At 48.6% G+C, this 13790-nt stretch overlaps 1 protein-coding gene across 1 annotated transcript; it reads left to right on the top strand.

The window, feature by feature from the left end:
• The first annotated feature begins 370 nt into the window (after positions 1-370).
• LOC142382215 (voltage-gated potassium channel regulatory subunit KCNG4-like) lies at positions 371-12288 on the top strand. Its single transcript, XM_075467825.1, has 3 exons — positions 371-555; positions 2957-3786; positions 10599-12288. The coding sequence occupies exons 2-3, from the start codon at positions 3028-3030 to the stop codon at positions 11415-11417; spliced, it is 1578 nt and encodes a 525-aa protein (XP_075323940.1). The 5' UTR covers positions 371-555; positions 2957-3027; the 3' UTR covers positions 11418-12288.
• Positions 12289-13790: the final 1502 nt, after the last annotated feature.

Raw genomic sequence — 13790 nt, 5'->3', positions numbered from 1 at the left:
AGAGGAGGAGGAGGAGGAGGAAGAGGAGGAGGAGGAGGGAGAGGAGGAGGAGGAAGAGGAGGAAGAGGAGGGAGAGGAGGAAGAGGAGGAGGAAGAGGAGGAGGAGGAGGGAGAGGAGGAGGAGGAAGAGGAGGAGGAGGAGGAGGAGGAGGAGGAGGAGGAGGAGGAGGAAGAGGAAGAGGAGGAGGAGGAGGAGGAGGAGGAGGAGGAAGAAGAAGAGGAGGAGGAGGAGATGAAAACACAGCTGCAGCTTTCAGGAGGGCTCCGCCGTTAGATAATCGCATTTGTTGTTTCCTCGCACGCGGAGGGGGATGATGGAAGCTGAGGACAAAGAAATCATTTTCATTTAATTCCTCTTTAACTCCGGAGCTTGCGGGGCGGCGACGCGCGCGCGGCCGCCGACGCTGCGCGCGGACACGCTGAGCCGCAAACTTCGGAGCGGATCCATCAGCTGCGGACGGAGCGGCGGCGCAATGACGCGTCTGTGTCCGGCTTTAAGTGATGAGGAGCGGCTGCACCGCAGGAGATGAACGGGACGCATTAACGCCCTGAAAGGTGAGCGAGCAGCAACTTTAATGACTGAAACTTTCTGCGTGCAGATGCAGCCAAACGGCGGAGGAATCAGAGGGCTCTGATTAAGTCTCAGTTTACGCACCAGCTGGAAAGTCTTTTAGACTTCATGTCCGTCACCTTAATTACTGAATGCCAGACAGGTTGGAGGTAACAGATCAAAAAGTTTGGGTGCAGCAGAGATGCCTCCATCACAGAGAGAGTCCCACCCCAGCAGATAAGCAAGTCAAAGGGTGTAAATCACTGGATTATAGGAGGTGCAGCAGTTTAACAGGAAGCTGGAGCAGGTGGAGCCGCTTTTATCTTGTTTCACGGTTTAATTCCAGCGGTGCTCAGACTGCAGACAGGCAGCAGATTAATGTGGCTCAACAACAACTCTTTAAATGCAAAGCAGCACAACAGAGAGGCTTAAATCCAAGGCTGGAGACTCAGTGTTACAGGATCCACCTGCTGGAGAAAACAGGCACAAACCAGATGAGCTTTTATTACAGGATGAGGTCGCTCTGAACTCTGATAAGGATGTCTGTGTAAACCCATCATCTGAGTGGTTTAAAAGGGTTCAGCAGATGGAGGGCCCTGTTCTGGTGGTCCTCATGATGGAGCCCAGGTGGAGCTCATCAACAATAGAAAACAGGCTGCCAATAATAAACTGATTCCATCAGTAATTAATAGGGCTGGGCAACGATTAAAATGTTTAATCTGATTAATCACATGATTTCCCTGATTAATCACGATTAATCACATTTGTACGCAGAATCCAAAAATGAATCCAAAAGTAGTGTATAGCTTTTAGCATTTAGTTTTATTTTAAATGTGCTGCCATATGAATGAAAGTGCCATAACATTTGTTGTGCAAACACACTTTTAACATCAGCATCTTTCTGTAGTTTTTATGTAGAAGCCTCGCTCCACTGTCTGTTTCCTTGAATGACTTGCTGCTATCAGTTGTGTGTTTTGCCTTTAAGTGATATTTTAGACTGGAACTACTACGCTGAGAAGACAATTCAACTTGGCTGTAAATGCAGGAGTTTTTTTTAAATTTATTTTGAAATACGTGCTTTTATGTTGAAACAAGTAAAACAGGAAGTAGCGCCGGTTAGCGCCGTTAGCTTCACACCTGTGGCGGTTATGTTAGCTGCTAGTTTATCTTTATTTTATTACTCCATGCTTCGTGGTGTTTGCTGTAACTCTAAATGTGATGCATTCAACAGACTTTTACAATAATAAAACCTGCGTTAATGCGCCATAAAATATTTATCTGCGTTAAATATTTAACAAGTTAACGTGATAATAACGAGTTAACTCGCCCAGCCCGAGTAATTACACACAATGGTTGTGTTCGAAACCGCATACTTCCATACTACATACTGATCGATCAGACAGTGTGCAGAGCGTTTACCCACAATGCATTTCACTCCTGCCCGAGCCGAAATCAGCCGGCCTGAAGCTGATTTCCCTTAAGCTCTAAACTCTGTAAACTTTAGCAACATTTGAAACATTTTCAGGTGAGAAAGTAGTCGTTTAGATCCCCAACGTGTTGAAAACCTGACAAAATACCGGCTATTTACTATTTTGTTCCCACGAATTCGGCGCTACTAAAGCTAGCCGCAGTGAGCAACGCACTTCCTGTTATTTTCACAAAATAAAATACCCGTTGCCTTTTATCATAGGGAAAGCCATTACCATACAATTGGTGCTTTTGTTTTGAAAACAGGAAGTGAGCCTACCCTCGTTGTAGCTAGCTTGAAACTGCCGTTTTGACAGGAAATGACGATCGGTGACGTCACGTTACGTTGCATCTTGGGTAGTTTGAGTATGAGTAGTAACCTCATGATGCATACCCAACATTTCAGAGAATCTAGTATGCATCCGGGAACTTCTCACTTACTCAAACTTGCATACTAACTCAAAAAGTTAGTAGAAGAAGAAGTATGCGGTTTCGAACACAGCCTGTGTCATCTTGGCCCTATTATCTCTCCCTTCATATCAATGCGTTCAGCCACCTAGTGATAGCCGCGTCTGTTACGGTGTTTGCTGCTCGGTCTGCACAGCAGGCAGTGATACGAAGGGAGAGAAAATAGGGCCAAGCGATTGTGAGGTCTGAGGCAAATGTATTACTCTGTTGAACACATATTGTTCTGAGAAGCAAAACACTTTATTTTTTAAACCCCAGCCAACTAGCCGGACTACCTTCATCAACACCAAAACGAGGCTGGAGCTCTGCTCACAGGACGCAGCAGGGGGTAAGAAGATGTTCATCAATGATGTTGCTGATATGGGATGTCATACAGCTTCATGTCAAAAGAGGCGAACTATCCCTTTAAAAACAGTTTTCACCTTCTTCAGGGTCACCTGATGTAATCGGTTTTATTTCTTCTCCCCACAGCTCATCGTCCTCTCAGCAAACAGTCGTCCTCCTGATTCTTCTTCCATCCCGTGTCGCGTCCTGCTGCCAGCATGCCCATCATCAGCAACGCCAACCACGACTTCAGCAACTACTCCGTCAGCACCGACGACAGCAGCCTCGACCGCTTCTTCACCGAGATCCCGGAGACCGAGACCCAGAAGGGCGTTTACTTCCAGCGCGCCCAGCTGCTGCGGGACCCCGGGGCCTCGTTCGTGGTCGACCACGCCCTGCAGGTTCTCATCAATGTCGGGGGCAACCGATACGCCTTCCCCTGGAGCACGCTGGAGCAGTTCCCCCAGAGCCGGCTGGGCCGGCTGCGCTCCTGCTCCACGCCCGAGGAGATCGCGCGGCTGTGCGACGACTACGACGAGGCGCGCCGGGAGTACTTCTTCGACCGCAACCCCACGGCCTTCAGGGTCATCCTCAACTTCCTGGCTGCGGGGAAGCTGCGCCTGCTGCGGGAGCTGTGCGCCGTGTCCCTGCACGACGAGCTGGACTACTGGGGCGTGGACCCGGGCCACATGCAGCGCTGCTGCCGGCGCCGCATGATCACCCGCGTGGAGGAGGTGGCGGAGCGCAAGCGTAAGGAGGAGGAGTGGCGGCAGAAGAGGAAGATGCTGAAGAAGAGCGCCACGCAGACAGAGAAGGGCTTCCGCAGGCTGGTGTCGGTCCTGCGGGAGGTGATGGAGAACCCCCACTCAGGGCTGGCGGGGAAGACGTTCGCCTGCCTGTCCATCGTCATGGTAACGATCACCGTCATCAGCCTGTGCATCAGCACGATGCCGGACCTCAGAGACGAGGAGAACAGGGTGCGTATGAGGCCTCGCCGGACCGTCAGTCCATAACACCGTTTCCCTTTCAGGTCGACCGACTGAAGCATCGAAGGGGAAGCTGCCTGATGCTGCTGAGACATCAGATTCAGTTCAAGTTTTTGGCATTTAGCTCAAAGGATGAGCATCTTCCACCTGCTCTGCTTTAAAGGGACACTATGTAATAAATTAAGTCATTTATTAGCTCAAATCAACATATTCATTCATAAATTAGTCCTCATTTGTGTGAAATTATCTCTGTCAAAAATCTCACTTATCCTCCTGAGTGAAGAATAACTTGTCTGTATCTACATAGAGCGGGCGAGCTCTATGGAGGCTGCCATGTCCTTCCGGTCTATGAAAAACGACGAAGTGCCGAGAGGGACATAAAGCATTTCGAATCGCGTTTTCCCCAACGCCAGGCCTGAATGGCTTATTACTGGCGCTAATGGTAAATAGATTTTAGAAATTATCCCACTAATAATGCATTGATTGTTACCAAACTTCTGCCGTAGTACACATAGGCTCTTAACTCACAAAACGAGGCATTAGAAAGTTTGTAAGTTTACCGGGAGTTTATGTAAAAGAACACTTTCCAGATAGCAACTACACACTGCTGCTAACGCTGCGTCGACATCACTTCCGGTAACTCCCGGAATATGACTAATGGCATTACTTGCACACCAAAGGCTATGTCAACTTCTGTTATCTGACATGTTATCTGTCATCTGTATTTATAGTGTTGTTGTATGTGTGTTATGTAATCCTTTGTACTCTGTGTCTTGATGTCTTTTTGTTTGTACGGACCTTGAGTCTGAAGCTATAGCTTCTTGAATCTTGACACATACCGCCTGCCGTAGTTCAAGAAGTTGCAACGCACATTTGAAAATGCGAGGCGCTAGAGAGCAAATTCATTCAACTTTGCAAAATAAAATTGCACCACTAGATGGGGGACGAAATTACATAATGTCCCTTTAAGGAGCACAGGTTTCAGTGAACGAAACATTGGGGTTCCAGTCAAGTGTGCAGGAGTTGTAGCTGCTGATCTGGCTCTTAATGCTTTGCTGTTGTCTGTTCCATGACCTGAAGGCTGCATCCCTTTGCTTAGGTAGAGTCCTCACAGCGCTGTTAAACCCAGGCTTTTGGTTTGGGAACTGTTTTATTGTCCTTTGGGTGGCTACATTTTCTGTGCAGATGCACCCTAAAACAGAGTCTCCACATCACCCCCCCCATGCAAACGGATCCAAAGCCCAAAGCGGTCCTGCAGCGCTCCACGCCTGAATTAGAATTAGAATTACCTTAATTTGTTCCACGTCCCAAGAGCCAGCTTCAGTAGCCGAGGATCAGACCGCCAAGGTCTCCGCCATGAGCTGCCACCCAGCTCACGCTGCACCCGACCCCATTGGCCCCTCCCACAGGTGGTGAGACCGTCGGAAGGGGGACCCACGTCATACTTTCGGGCTGTGCCCGACCGAGCCCCATGGGCACAGACCCGGCCACCAGGCACTCGCTGCCGGGCGCCACCCCTGGGCCTGGCTCGAGGGGGAGGCCCCGGTGACCCGCGTCCAGGCAAAGGAACGTGTTTTCCAATAATTTTGTGCATCATGGGGGGTTTAATGAGCTGTTCTTTGTCTGGTCCCTCATCTAGGATCTGTTTGCCTTGGGTGACCCTACCAGGGTCTTCAAGGCCTACAGAAAGCTGACACTACACCCATAATGATAATACATACACAGAGGAGCAATAATGATCATTGGACTCTACACCAAAACATTTCATAAACGCATGAAATTTGCGATTTTGAATTTGCCGCTTGGAAATCCTTCCTGGAATTCCAGACTGGGGGCGGGGCTTCCGTGCGACGTCACATGTGCCATGGGTTTTCCTGGCTGCCGCTATTGTAGTATGCTTGTTGAGTGGTGTGTCCACGTCGGGGCTCTTGATGATCGCTCTGCCGGCTGATTTCCACTCTCCACCTGGCGGAGAGTGTGTCCGCTCTCCGCCAGGTGGATTCCCCCTGAGCGTCCGCACCGCAGGGAGCTGAACACGGCGGGATGGCTCCGGCTGATTTCACCAGAGAGGAGGCAGGCGGACAGGGAGGCACAGAGTTCCGACCGCAGGTCTCTCTGCTTCCTCTGTCCCCGGTGATGTGAGCTGCTGGTGCTGAGGGCAACACACGCACCCACAGCACTTCGTACATCTACTCGCAATAAAAACTGCACTGAACCCAATGTTTTATATTTCCAAGCGACGTCCCGCGGCACACATGGGGAACTTCCAAGCACGAAAGTGAGTGGGAGTATACTTGTGTTTGGACAAGGTTTCAGTGCCGCAAATGTAGCAACACTGGTGTTGTCTATCAGAGATGGAGAGGAGGGCGTTATGGAATTCTGTCTCTTTGCTCACCAATCGGCATTCTGAAGACGACCAAAATCACCATGATCACCATCATCGTCCCCACTGCTCTCGGACTTGGACTCCGACCCACTGTCACTGGCAATGGCTGGCTCGAACCTGTATGGTTCTAGCCCCAATCCCTCCTCGGTTTCTTCTTCTGGCTCTTCATTGTTTTCTTCATTGTCATCGACAATATTCGGATCGAAATTTGCCGTGAAGAAGCTGTCCAGGTCTGGCAAACTGCTGGCTTCGCTGCTATAACTACTGGGGGTTGTTCCAGCAGCTGGCACTCGCGACGTCACGCACCTGTCGTCTGCTACTTCCGGTTTGCCAAATACGAGTCAAATGTGGTGATAGTTTATTGGGCCTAATCAGGACTATCCAGGGGCCTAAAATTATTTTAAAATCAAAAAAAAAATTCCATGGTATATAAGGAATCGATCTGCTATTTCAGTTTTGTGCAAAAAAATCACCTTTCTGTAGACCTTTAAAGCCCCGGACAACATAACTCCCAGACTCATTGGGGCGCGCAAACCCCCCCCACCACGGTAAGGTGGCAGCTCATGGGGGGGCCCTCTCCAACAAATAAAGGTCGAGTCAGATGAGGTGGCTCGGGCATCTGGTTAGGATGCCTCCTGGACGCCTCCTGGTGACGTGTTCCGGGCCCGTCCCACTGGGAGGAGACCCCGGGGAAGACCCAGGACACGTTGGAGAGACTATGTTTCTCGGCTGGCCTGGGAACGCCTCGGGGTCCCCCCAGAAGTGTTGGAGGAAGTGGCCGGGGACAGGGACGTCTGGGTTTCTCTGCTCAAGCTGCTGCCCCGCCACCATGTCAGAAATCTGTGGGAAAACCTGGTGATCTTCCTGGAAACAACTCCATCATTAAATGATGTTTGGCCTAAAAATTACACATCTTTGTCCATTCTGCTTTCCAGCTTCACCTTTTGTTGTAAATATGTTCATGATGTGGAGCAAGGCTTCAAAAAAACAGCTTCCAAAGCAACGAGCGACATATTTTATTGTCTTTTAAAGGTAGAGACCAGGGTGTTTCCACTGGAGCGTTAGCCTGTTTGGAGGGATGGAAGGACAGGGGAGGGCAGAGTTTGTTGAGCTGGTGTGTGATGGACCGTCTGCAGTTACTTCAGTGTTGTTATTTGTCCAAGCAGAGAAAACAGCTTCTCCCCAGAGAACATATAAGACTGATCGAGCAGCTTCTGCTTTGACTGAAGGAATGTGAGTCCACTCAGTCACCTCCTGTTATCAGGATGTGATGATAAATGATAAAAGTGCTGTTTCCTGTTGAGCTATCAGCTGGAGCTGAAACTCATCTTTACAGGCAGCCAAAAGGTGTCAGACTGAAGGTTCAGACTGAAGGTGTCAGACTGAAGGCTCAGACTGAAGGTGTCAGACTGAAGGTTCAGACTGAAGGTGTCAGACCGAGTTCAGCGTCCTGTCCTGAACATCATCACACATAAATCACTCAGTGGGGTCACACGGCACTGAAAGGATCAGATTATCGGCTAAATTACAACTAGAAAATTTCCAAAGAAATTTTGTTGGGTGCCAATCTACTGCCCGCCCTATCAACAAAGCCTTTAGTTCAGTTGAAGTTGAGAGTCTCCTGTCACATATAAACTTTGAATGAGGTCTCTGTGATGTTGCATGGCTGAGTTATGAGGCCTCCAAAACAGGGAAGTTTTTGGCATTTTTGGCTCGTTAAGTGCTTTTCAATCGATTTTCCCATTGAATTTTGGAACTCTGCGAGGCTATTTTTTAATTTTCAATGCATTTTCCCATCCACAATTTTCCCATTTTTTCCCATTTTGCTGGAATTCCTTTTGACTAATGAGAGCCAAAAGTCATCGCACACCATTCCCGATCGATGCGCACGCAGCGATGTGCTTTTTATGCCGGTCGGACCATCGCTGTTAGACTAGTAGCGAACCGAACTCTAGGGTGGAAATGGGAGAATAAGAGTCTGGCAACAGAGTAATGTGCGTCTAATGCCTGGCACCCATAATCAGAGTTATTAAGTGCATGTAGACACCTTAATCTGACTAAGAACTGGATCGGATGGGATTCAGACCCCGAGATAACTGGGTTGAAAGTCTCTCTAAACCTGCTTGTAGACCCTGAAGCTCGTGGTGAATCAGACTTTGCGTTCTGCGCATGCTCCAGATGTTTTCCCGGGGTCGTGACCCGGAGGTCAAAGGAGACGATATTCCTGTTGTTGTCGCCGTCAGAAAGAAAGAAACAACGCGATGGAGAATGCTCCGTTGGGCATCGAGTTTGTGCAACAAGCAGCTCATCACAGACCAAATGTAGAGGGACGTAGCTTCATCTGGCTCTGCGTTCTCCATCTTTCTCCAATGCCTGAGTTTGTTGTTGTTGTTGGTGGTGAAGAGGTCAACAGGAAGTGGCTCTATTAGCAACAGCTGGAATGGGTACAGCGCCACCTATCATACCGGGGTATGACACGCTTTGTGCCTCTGATCCCATTCATTCACCGCCATATATCCAAGGAGAATTACCCTTTATCAGCTCATTCTTATTGTAATTTAGCCAATAATCCGATCCTGTCAGGGCCATGTTGACCCCACTGAGTGATGTACAGGGTGGTGTTTCCTGTGGTTTAACACTGAGTGAAAGCTGCCTTCAGCTCCTCTCAGACTCACCGCTTTGTTCTTCCTTCACTCTCCCGCAGGAATGATAAAAGATGTTTTACTTTGAGAAGATTATTCACAGCCCAACAAGAAATCAATGTAAATACTCTGCAGCTTTAAACGTTTTTCAGTCTGAAACTGAAAAGATGTTGCTACAGTAACACAGCAGGATGTGGAGGTATGGTCACGTGTTTCAGTCCCAATAACAAGACAGTTTATCATTTAAAGGAATGAGTGGGGGCCGGTGGGGGCCGGTGGGGACTGGTGGGGGCAGGTTGGGGCCGATCAACCCAGTTTTCCCAGTGATTCTTAAAGGTATCTCTTTGTGGTCTAGCTGAAAAAGTCAGCTTCTCCATCCTATAAATATTCAGCATTATCTCAATCCAATCCTCCACTGTAGGTGCGTCTGTTTTCAGCCATTTCCTGGTGATGGCTTTTTCAGCAGCCACCAACATTTTTTGAAATATGTATTTTTGTCCTGACATTGTAATCTCCTGGTTCTCTTTTCCCAAAATATAAAACTTCAAACGTAAGTGGAAGTTTCACTTTCAGAATTTTTTTTCATTCTCTTCTTAAGCTCGTGCCAATTAAGATATAATACGAGGGAATCCCCAAAAGACATGGAAATGATTGGCCTTATTTCCCCCACAGAGTCTCCAGCATCTTGTATCTGTAATAAAGTATCTTACAATGTCCTTCCAACCATACTCTCTCCATGAGAGGGAGCACCTGGATTCAGTTTTCATGGCTGTTGAAACACAAAGAACTGGTTTAAGATCAGGAAGTGAACCCAAAGCAGACCTGGAACCTTCCTAACTTATTCAATTGTTCTGCTTTGTTCTTCTTTTACTTATAGTTCAGTTTGATTCAGCTTTTCTTCTTCTCACTCAGTGGGGTCACATGGCACTGAAAGGATCGGATTATTGGCTAAATTACAATAAGAATGAGCTGAGCGAGGGTAATTCTCCTTGGATATCTGGCGGTGAATGAATGGGATCAGAGGCACAAAGCGTGACATACCCCGGTATGATAGGTGGCGCTGTACCCATTCCAGCTGTTGCTAATAGAGCCACTTCCTGTTGACCTCTTCACCACCAACAACAACAACAAACTCAGGCATTGGAGAAAGATGGAGAACGCAGAGCCAGATGAAGCTACGTCCCTCTACATTTGGTCTGTGATGAGCTGCTTGTTGCACAAACTCGATGCCCAACGGAGCATTCTCCATCGCGTTGTTTGTTTCTTTCTGACGGCGACAACAACAGGAATATCGTCTCCTTTGACTTCCGGGTCACGACCCCGGGAAAACATCTGGAGCATGCGCAGAACGCAAAGTCTGATTCACCACGTGCTTCAGCGTCTACAAGCATGAGTTAGAGTGACTTTCAACCCAGTTATCTCGGGGTCTGAATCCCATCCGATCCAATTCTTAGTCAGATTAAAGGCCTCGGTATGCTTCTCCGTAGCTATCCGCCAATCCGACTCCGTGGTCACGCAGAGGCTGTTAAACCCTTCGAAGTTCTCTGTCGGGATGTCGGATACCCAAGGCAGTTCACCTCCCGATCAGTAGGCGGCGCTACGTTACCTTCCGGCTCCGTTCCACTCCTCACAGTGAACGATGGCGACCGAGAGAGAAAGACTGTTGTTGGCGTTGGAGCTTATTGATGTTGAAATGCAAATAATTTTGACCAAATGTTGACCGGCACACAGTAAACTCTTTCAGAAATGGCCTCTGTGTTTCTGTACCTCTGCAGGGCGAGTGCTCCCAGAAGTGTCACAACATGTTTGTGGTGGAGTCCATCTGTGTGGCCTGGTTCACTTTGGAGTTCCTGCTGCGCTTCGTCAACTCCCAGAGCAAGCTGGCCTTCGCCCGCGGCCCGCTCAACATCATCGACGCCATCGCCATCCTGCCGTACTATGTGTCCCTGGTGGTGGACGTCGGTGACGAGTCGCAGGAGGACGGCGTCATGGGGGCGGGCCGAGGCTACCTGGACAAGCTGAGTCTGATCCTGCGCCTGCTGCGGGCGCTCCGCATCCTCTACGTGATGCGGCTGGCGCGCCATTCTCTGGGCCTGCAAACGCTGGGGATGACCATGCAGCGCAGCATGAGGGAGTTCAGCTTGCTGCTGCTCTTCGTCTGCGTGGCCGTGACCCTCTACTCACCGCTGGTCCACCTGGCTGAGAGCGAACTGGCGCCATTTGCCGCCACGCACCCCCATCAGAGCTTCAGCAGCATCCCGGCCTCGTACTGGTGGGCCATCATCTCCATGACCACGGTGGGCTACGGCGACATGGTGCCGCGCAGCATCCCCGGTCAGATGGTGGCGCTCTTCAGCATCCTGAGCGGCATCCTCATCATGGCGTTCCCCGCCACCTCCATCTTCCACACCTTCTCCCACTCCTACCAGGAGCTGAAGCAGGAGTACAAGCGGGTGTGGAAGCACGAGGAGGCCGAGGAGAGCCGGGCCAAAGCCGATCTCTTACCAGATGTCACCACGAGGACCGAGAAAGACGAAGATGAACCGACACCCAGCAAGACTCAGCAGTCCATACTTCCTGTGACGGCTGTCTAACGACGGAGCCCAGGCATCCATGATGTGTTCCAATGGTGGCGTTTACAGTGTAGAGACCCCTCATTTGTATTCATAATCAGACTCTAACGCACTGTTTGGAAACAGAAATGTTGAGTTCATGTCTGTTTTCTGGAGTTTTCCTTCGGTATCTTCCAACAGAGTCAGTTCGTCAGTCTTTACACGTTTTTTCAGCCAATTCAGGAAGTTCTGTCAGTGAGAGAGATTTATTCAGGTCGTCAGTTCAGCTGGAGAATCGTGATTCTTGGATTGGCTGTAGCTCAGGAGGAAGAGCGGCCGTCTGCCGGTTGGAGGATGAGTTACTCTCCGGCTTCTCTGGAACACGTGTGTCGAACTTTTATCCTTGATCAAGACGCTGGACCCTATGCTGCCTCCGATGCATCCATCTGTGTGTGGAAGAAGAAGTGGTCAGCTAGACTAAGGCTGTGTTCGAAACCGCATACTTCTCCTACTACTCATACTAACTTTTTGAGTTAGTAAGCGAGTTTGAGTAAGCGAGAAGTTCCCGGATGCATACTAGATTTGCCGAAATGTTGGGTATGCATCATGAGGTTACTACTCATACTCAAACTACCCAAGATGCAACGTAACGTGACGTCGCCGATCGTCATTTCCTGTCAAAACGGCAGTTTCAAGCTAGCTACAACGAGGGTAGGTTCACTTCCTGTTTTCAAAACAAAAGCACCAATTGTATCGTAACGGCTTTCCCTATGATAAAAGGCAACGGGTATTTTATTTTGTGAAAATAACCGGAAGTGCGTTGCTCACTGCGGCTAGCTTTAGTAGCGCCGAATTCGTGGGAACAAAATTGTAAACAGCCGGTATTTTGTCAGGTTTTCAACACGTTGGGGATCTAAACGACTACTTTCTCTCCTGAAAATGTTTCAAATGTTGCTAAAGTTTACAGAGTTTAGAGCTTAAGCAAAATCAGCTTCAGGCCGGCTGATTTCGACTCGGGCAGGAGCGAAATGCATTGTGGGTAAACGCTCTGCATACTGTCTGATCGATGAGTATGTAGTATGTAGTAGGCGGTTTCGAACACAAAGTCTATGTCAGTGCTCGTTCTCCATAATCTTTGTGCGTCTTCCTGTTTTCTTCCACAACTTACAGGCCAGTCGTTGCCGACGCCTCACCGGAAACAAACCATGTCCTCGAACTGCACGAACGCCCGTGATAATGAGCAAACACAGCTTTGTTTCCATGTTTTAATGACGTTCAGGTTCACCTTGTGCAGCTGACCGGCGGATGGGGTCTTCGTGGTGTGTTTGAGGACCGTTTTTTTCTCCAAACTCTAGCGACAGGAGGAGCCTTTACTGTCCTGTCAGATTATTCACTCCATGCAGCTTTAACCCTTTACCGAATCTTCCACAAACGTACAGCAAACTGTAATCTCACTTTCCACGCAGTATAAAACTGTAATATGTGCAGCGGCTTGGACACACGGAGGTGTTGCCTCCTGGTCGGATGTCAGGATCAGCTGCCAGAAGTGGGAGCTCAGGAGAGAGGTGAGATCAACCATTCAAACTTTATCCATGATGATGAAATGTGTTTATGTGCTGAACTGAGCTCATCTATAATGCTTCTCCCAACTGGTGACAAAAATGGACAAATGTAGATTTAGAAGTTGAGACAGAGTAGCTCCACCAGGGCTGGATGAAAATGTAGTTTTTCCTCTCCGGTTTTCTTAATCCTGATCACTTATCCAACAGATGTCTTAGCCAACAGACAGGCTGCTTGTTACAGCAACTAGATGCAGCAGTGATACAGAAAGACAACAAACCATGCAATGCATGAACAGAAGTCTGTTGAGATCCTAGCATAGTACCAGCATGAAGCCATGATTAGAAAGTTTCTTTAGCTTCACATGCAAGTCAGAGCAATCAATAAATGAGGAGCAAGACGATACTAAACATGAGACTTCGAAGAATATAATATCTGTTAATTCCAAAGTACTGAGAGGTTGTAACCGTAGAGCAGTGCTGTGTTCGAAACCGCATACTTCCCCTACTACTCATACTAACTTTTTGAGTTAGTAAGCGAGTTTGAGTAAGCGAGAAGTTCCCGGATGCATACTAGATTCTCTGAAATGTTGGGTATGCATCATGAGGTTACTACTCATACTCAAACTACCCAAGATGCAACGTAACGTGACGTCGCCGATCGTCATTTCCTGTCAAAACGGCAGTTTCAAGCTAGCTACAACGAGGGTAGGTTCACTTCCTGTTTTCAAAATAAAAGCACCAATTGTATGGTAATGGCTTTCCCTATGATAAAAGGCAACGGGTATTTTATTTTGTGAAAATAACAGGAAGTGCGTTGCTCACTGCGGCTAGCTTTAGTAGCGCCGAATTCGTG

The sequence above is a fragment of the Odontesthes bonariensis genome, chromosome 1 (assembly GCF_027942865.1).
Source record: "Odontesthes bonariensis isolate fOdoBon6 chromosome 1, fOdoBon6.hap1, whole genome shotgun sequence".
Lineage (NCBI taxonomy): Eukaryota > Metazoa > Chordata > Actinopteri > Atheriniformes > Atherinopsidae > Odontesthes > Odontesthes bonariensis.
Note: the sequence above shows the minus strand (reverse complement) of the source record. Positions and strands in the feature narration are given on the sequence as shown.

Coding starts and splice junctions, on each gene's coding strand:
- LOC142382215 (XM_075467825.1), top strand. CDS start 3,028: ATGCCCATCATCAGCAACGCCAACCACGACTTCAGCAACTACTCCGTC. Junction 3,787..10,598: donor TCAGAGACGAGGAGAACAGG/GTGCGTATGAGG, acceptor GTACCTCTGCAG/GGCGAGTGCTCCCAGAAGTG.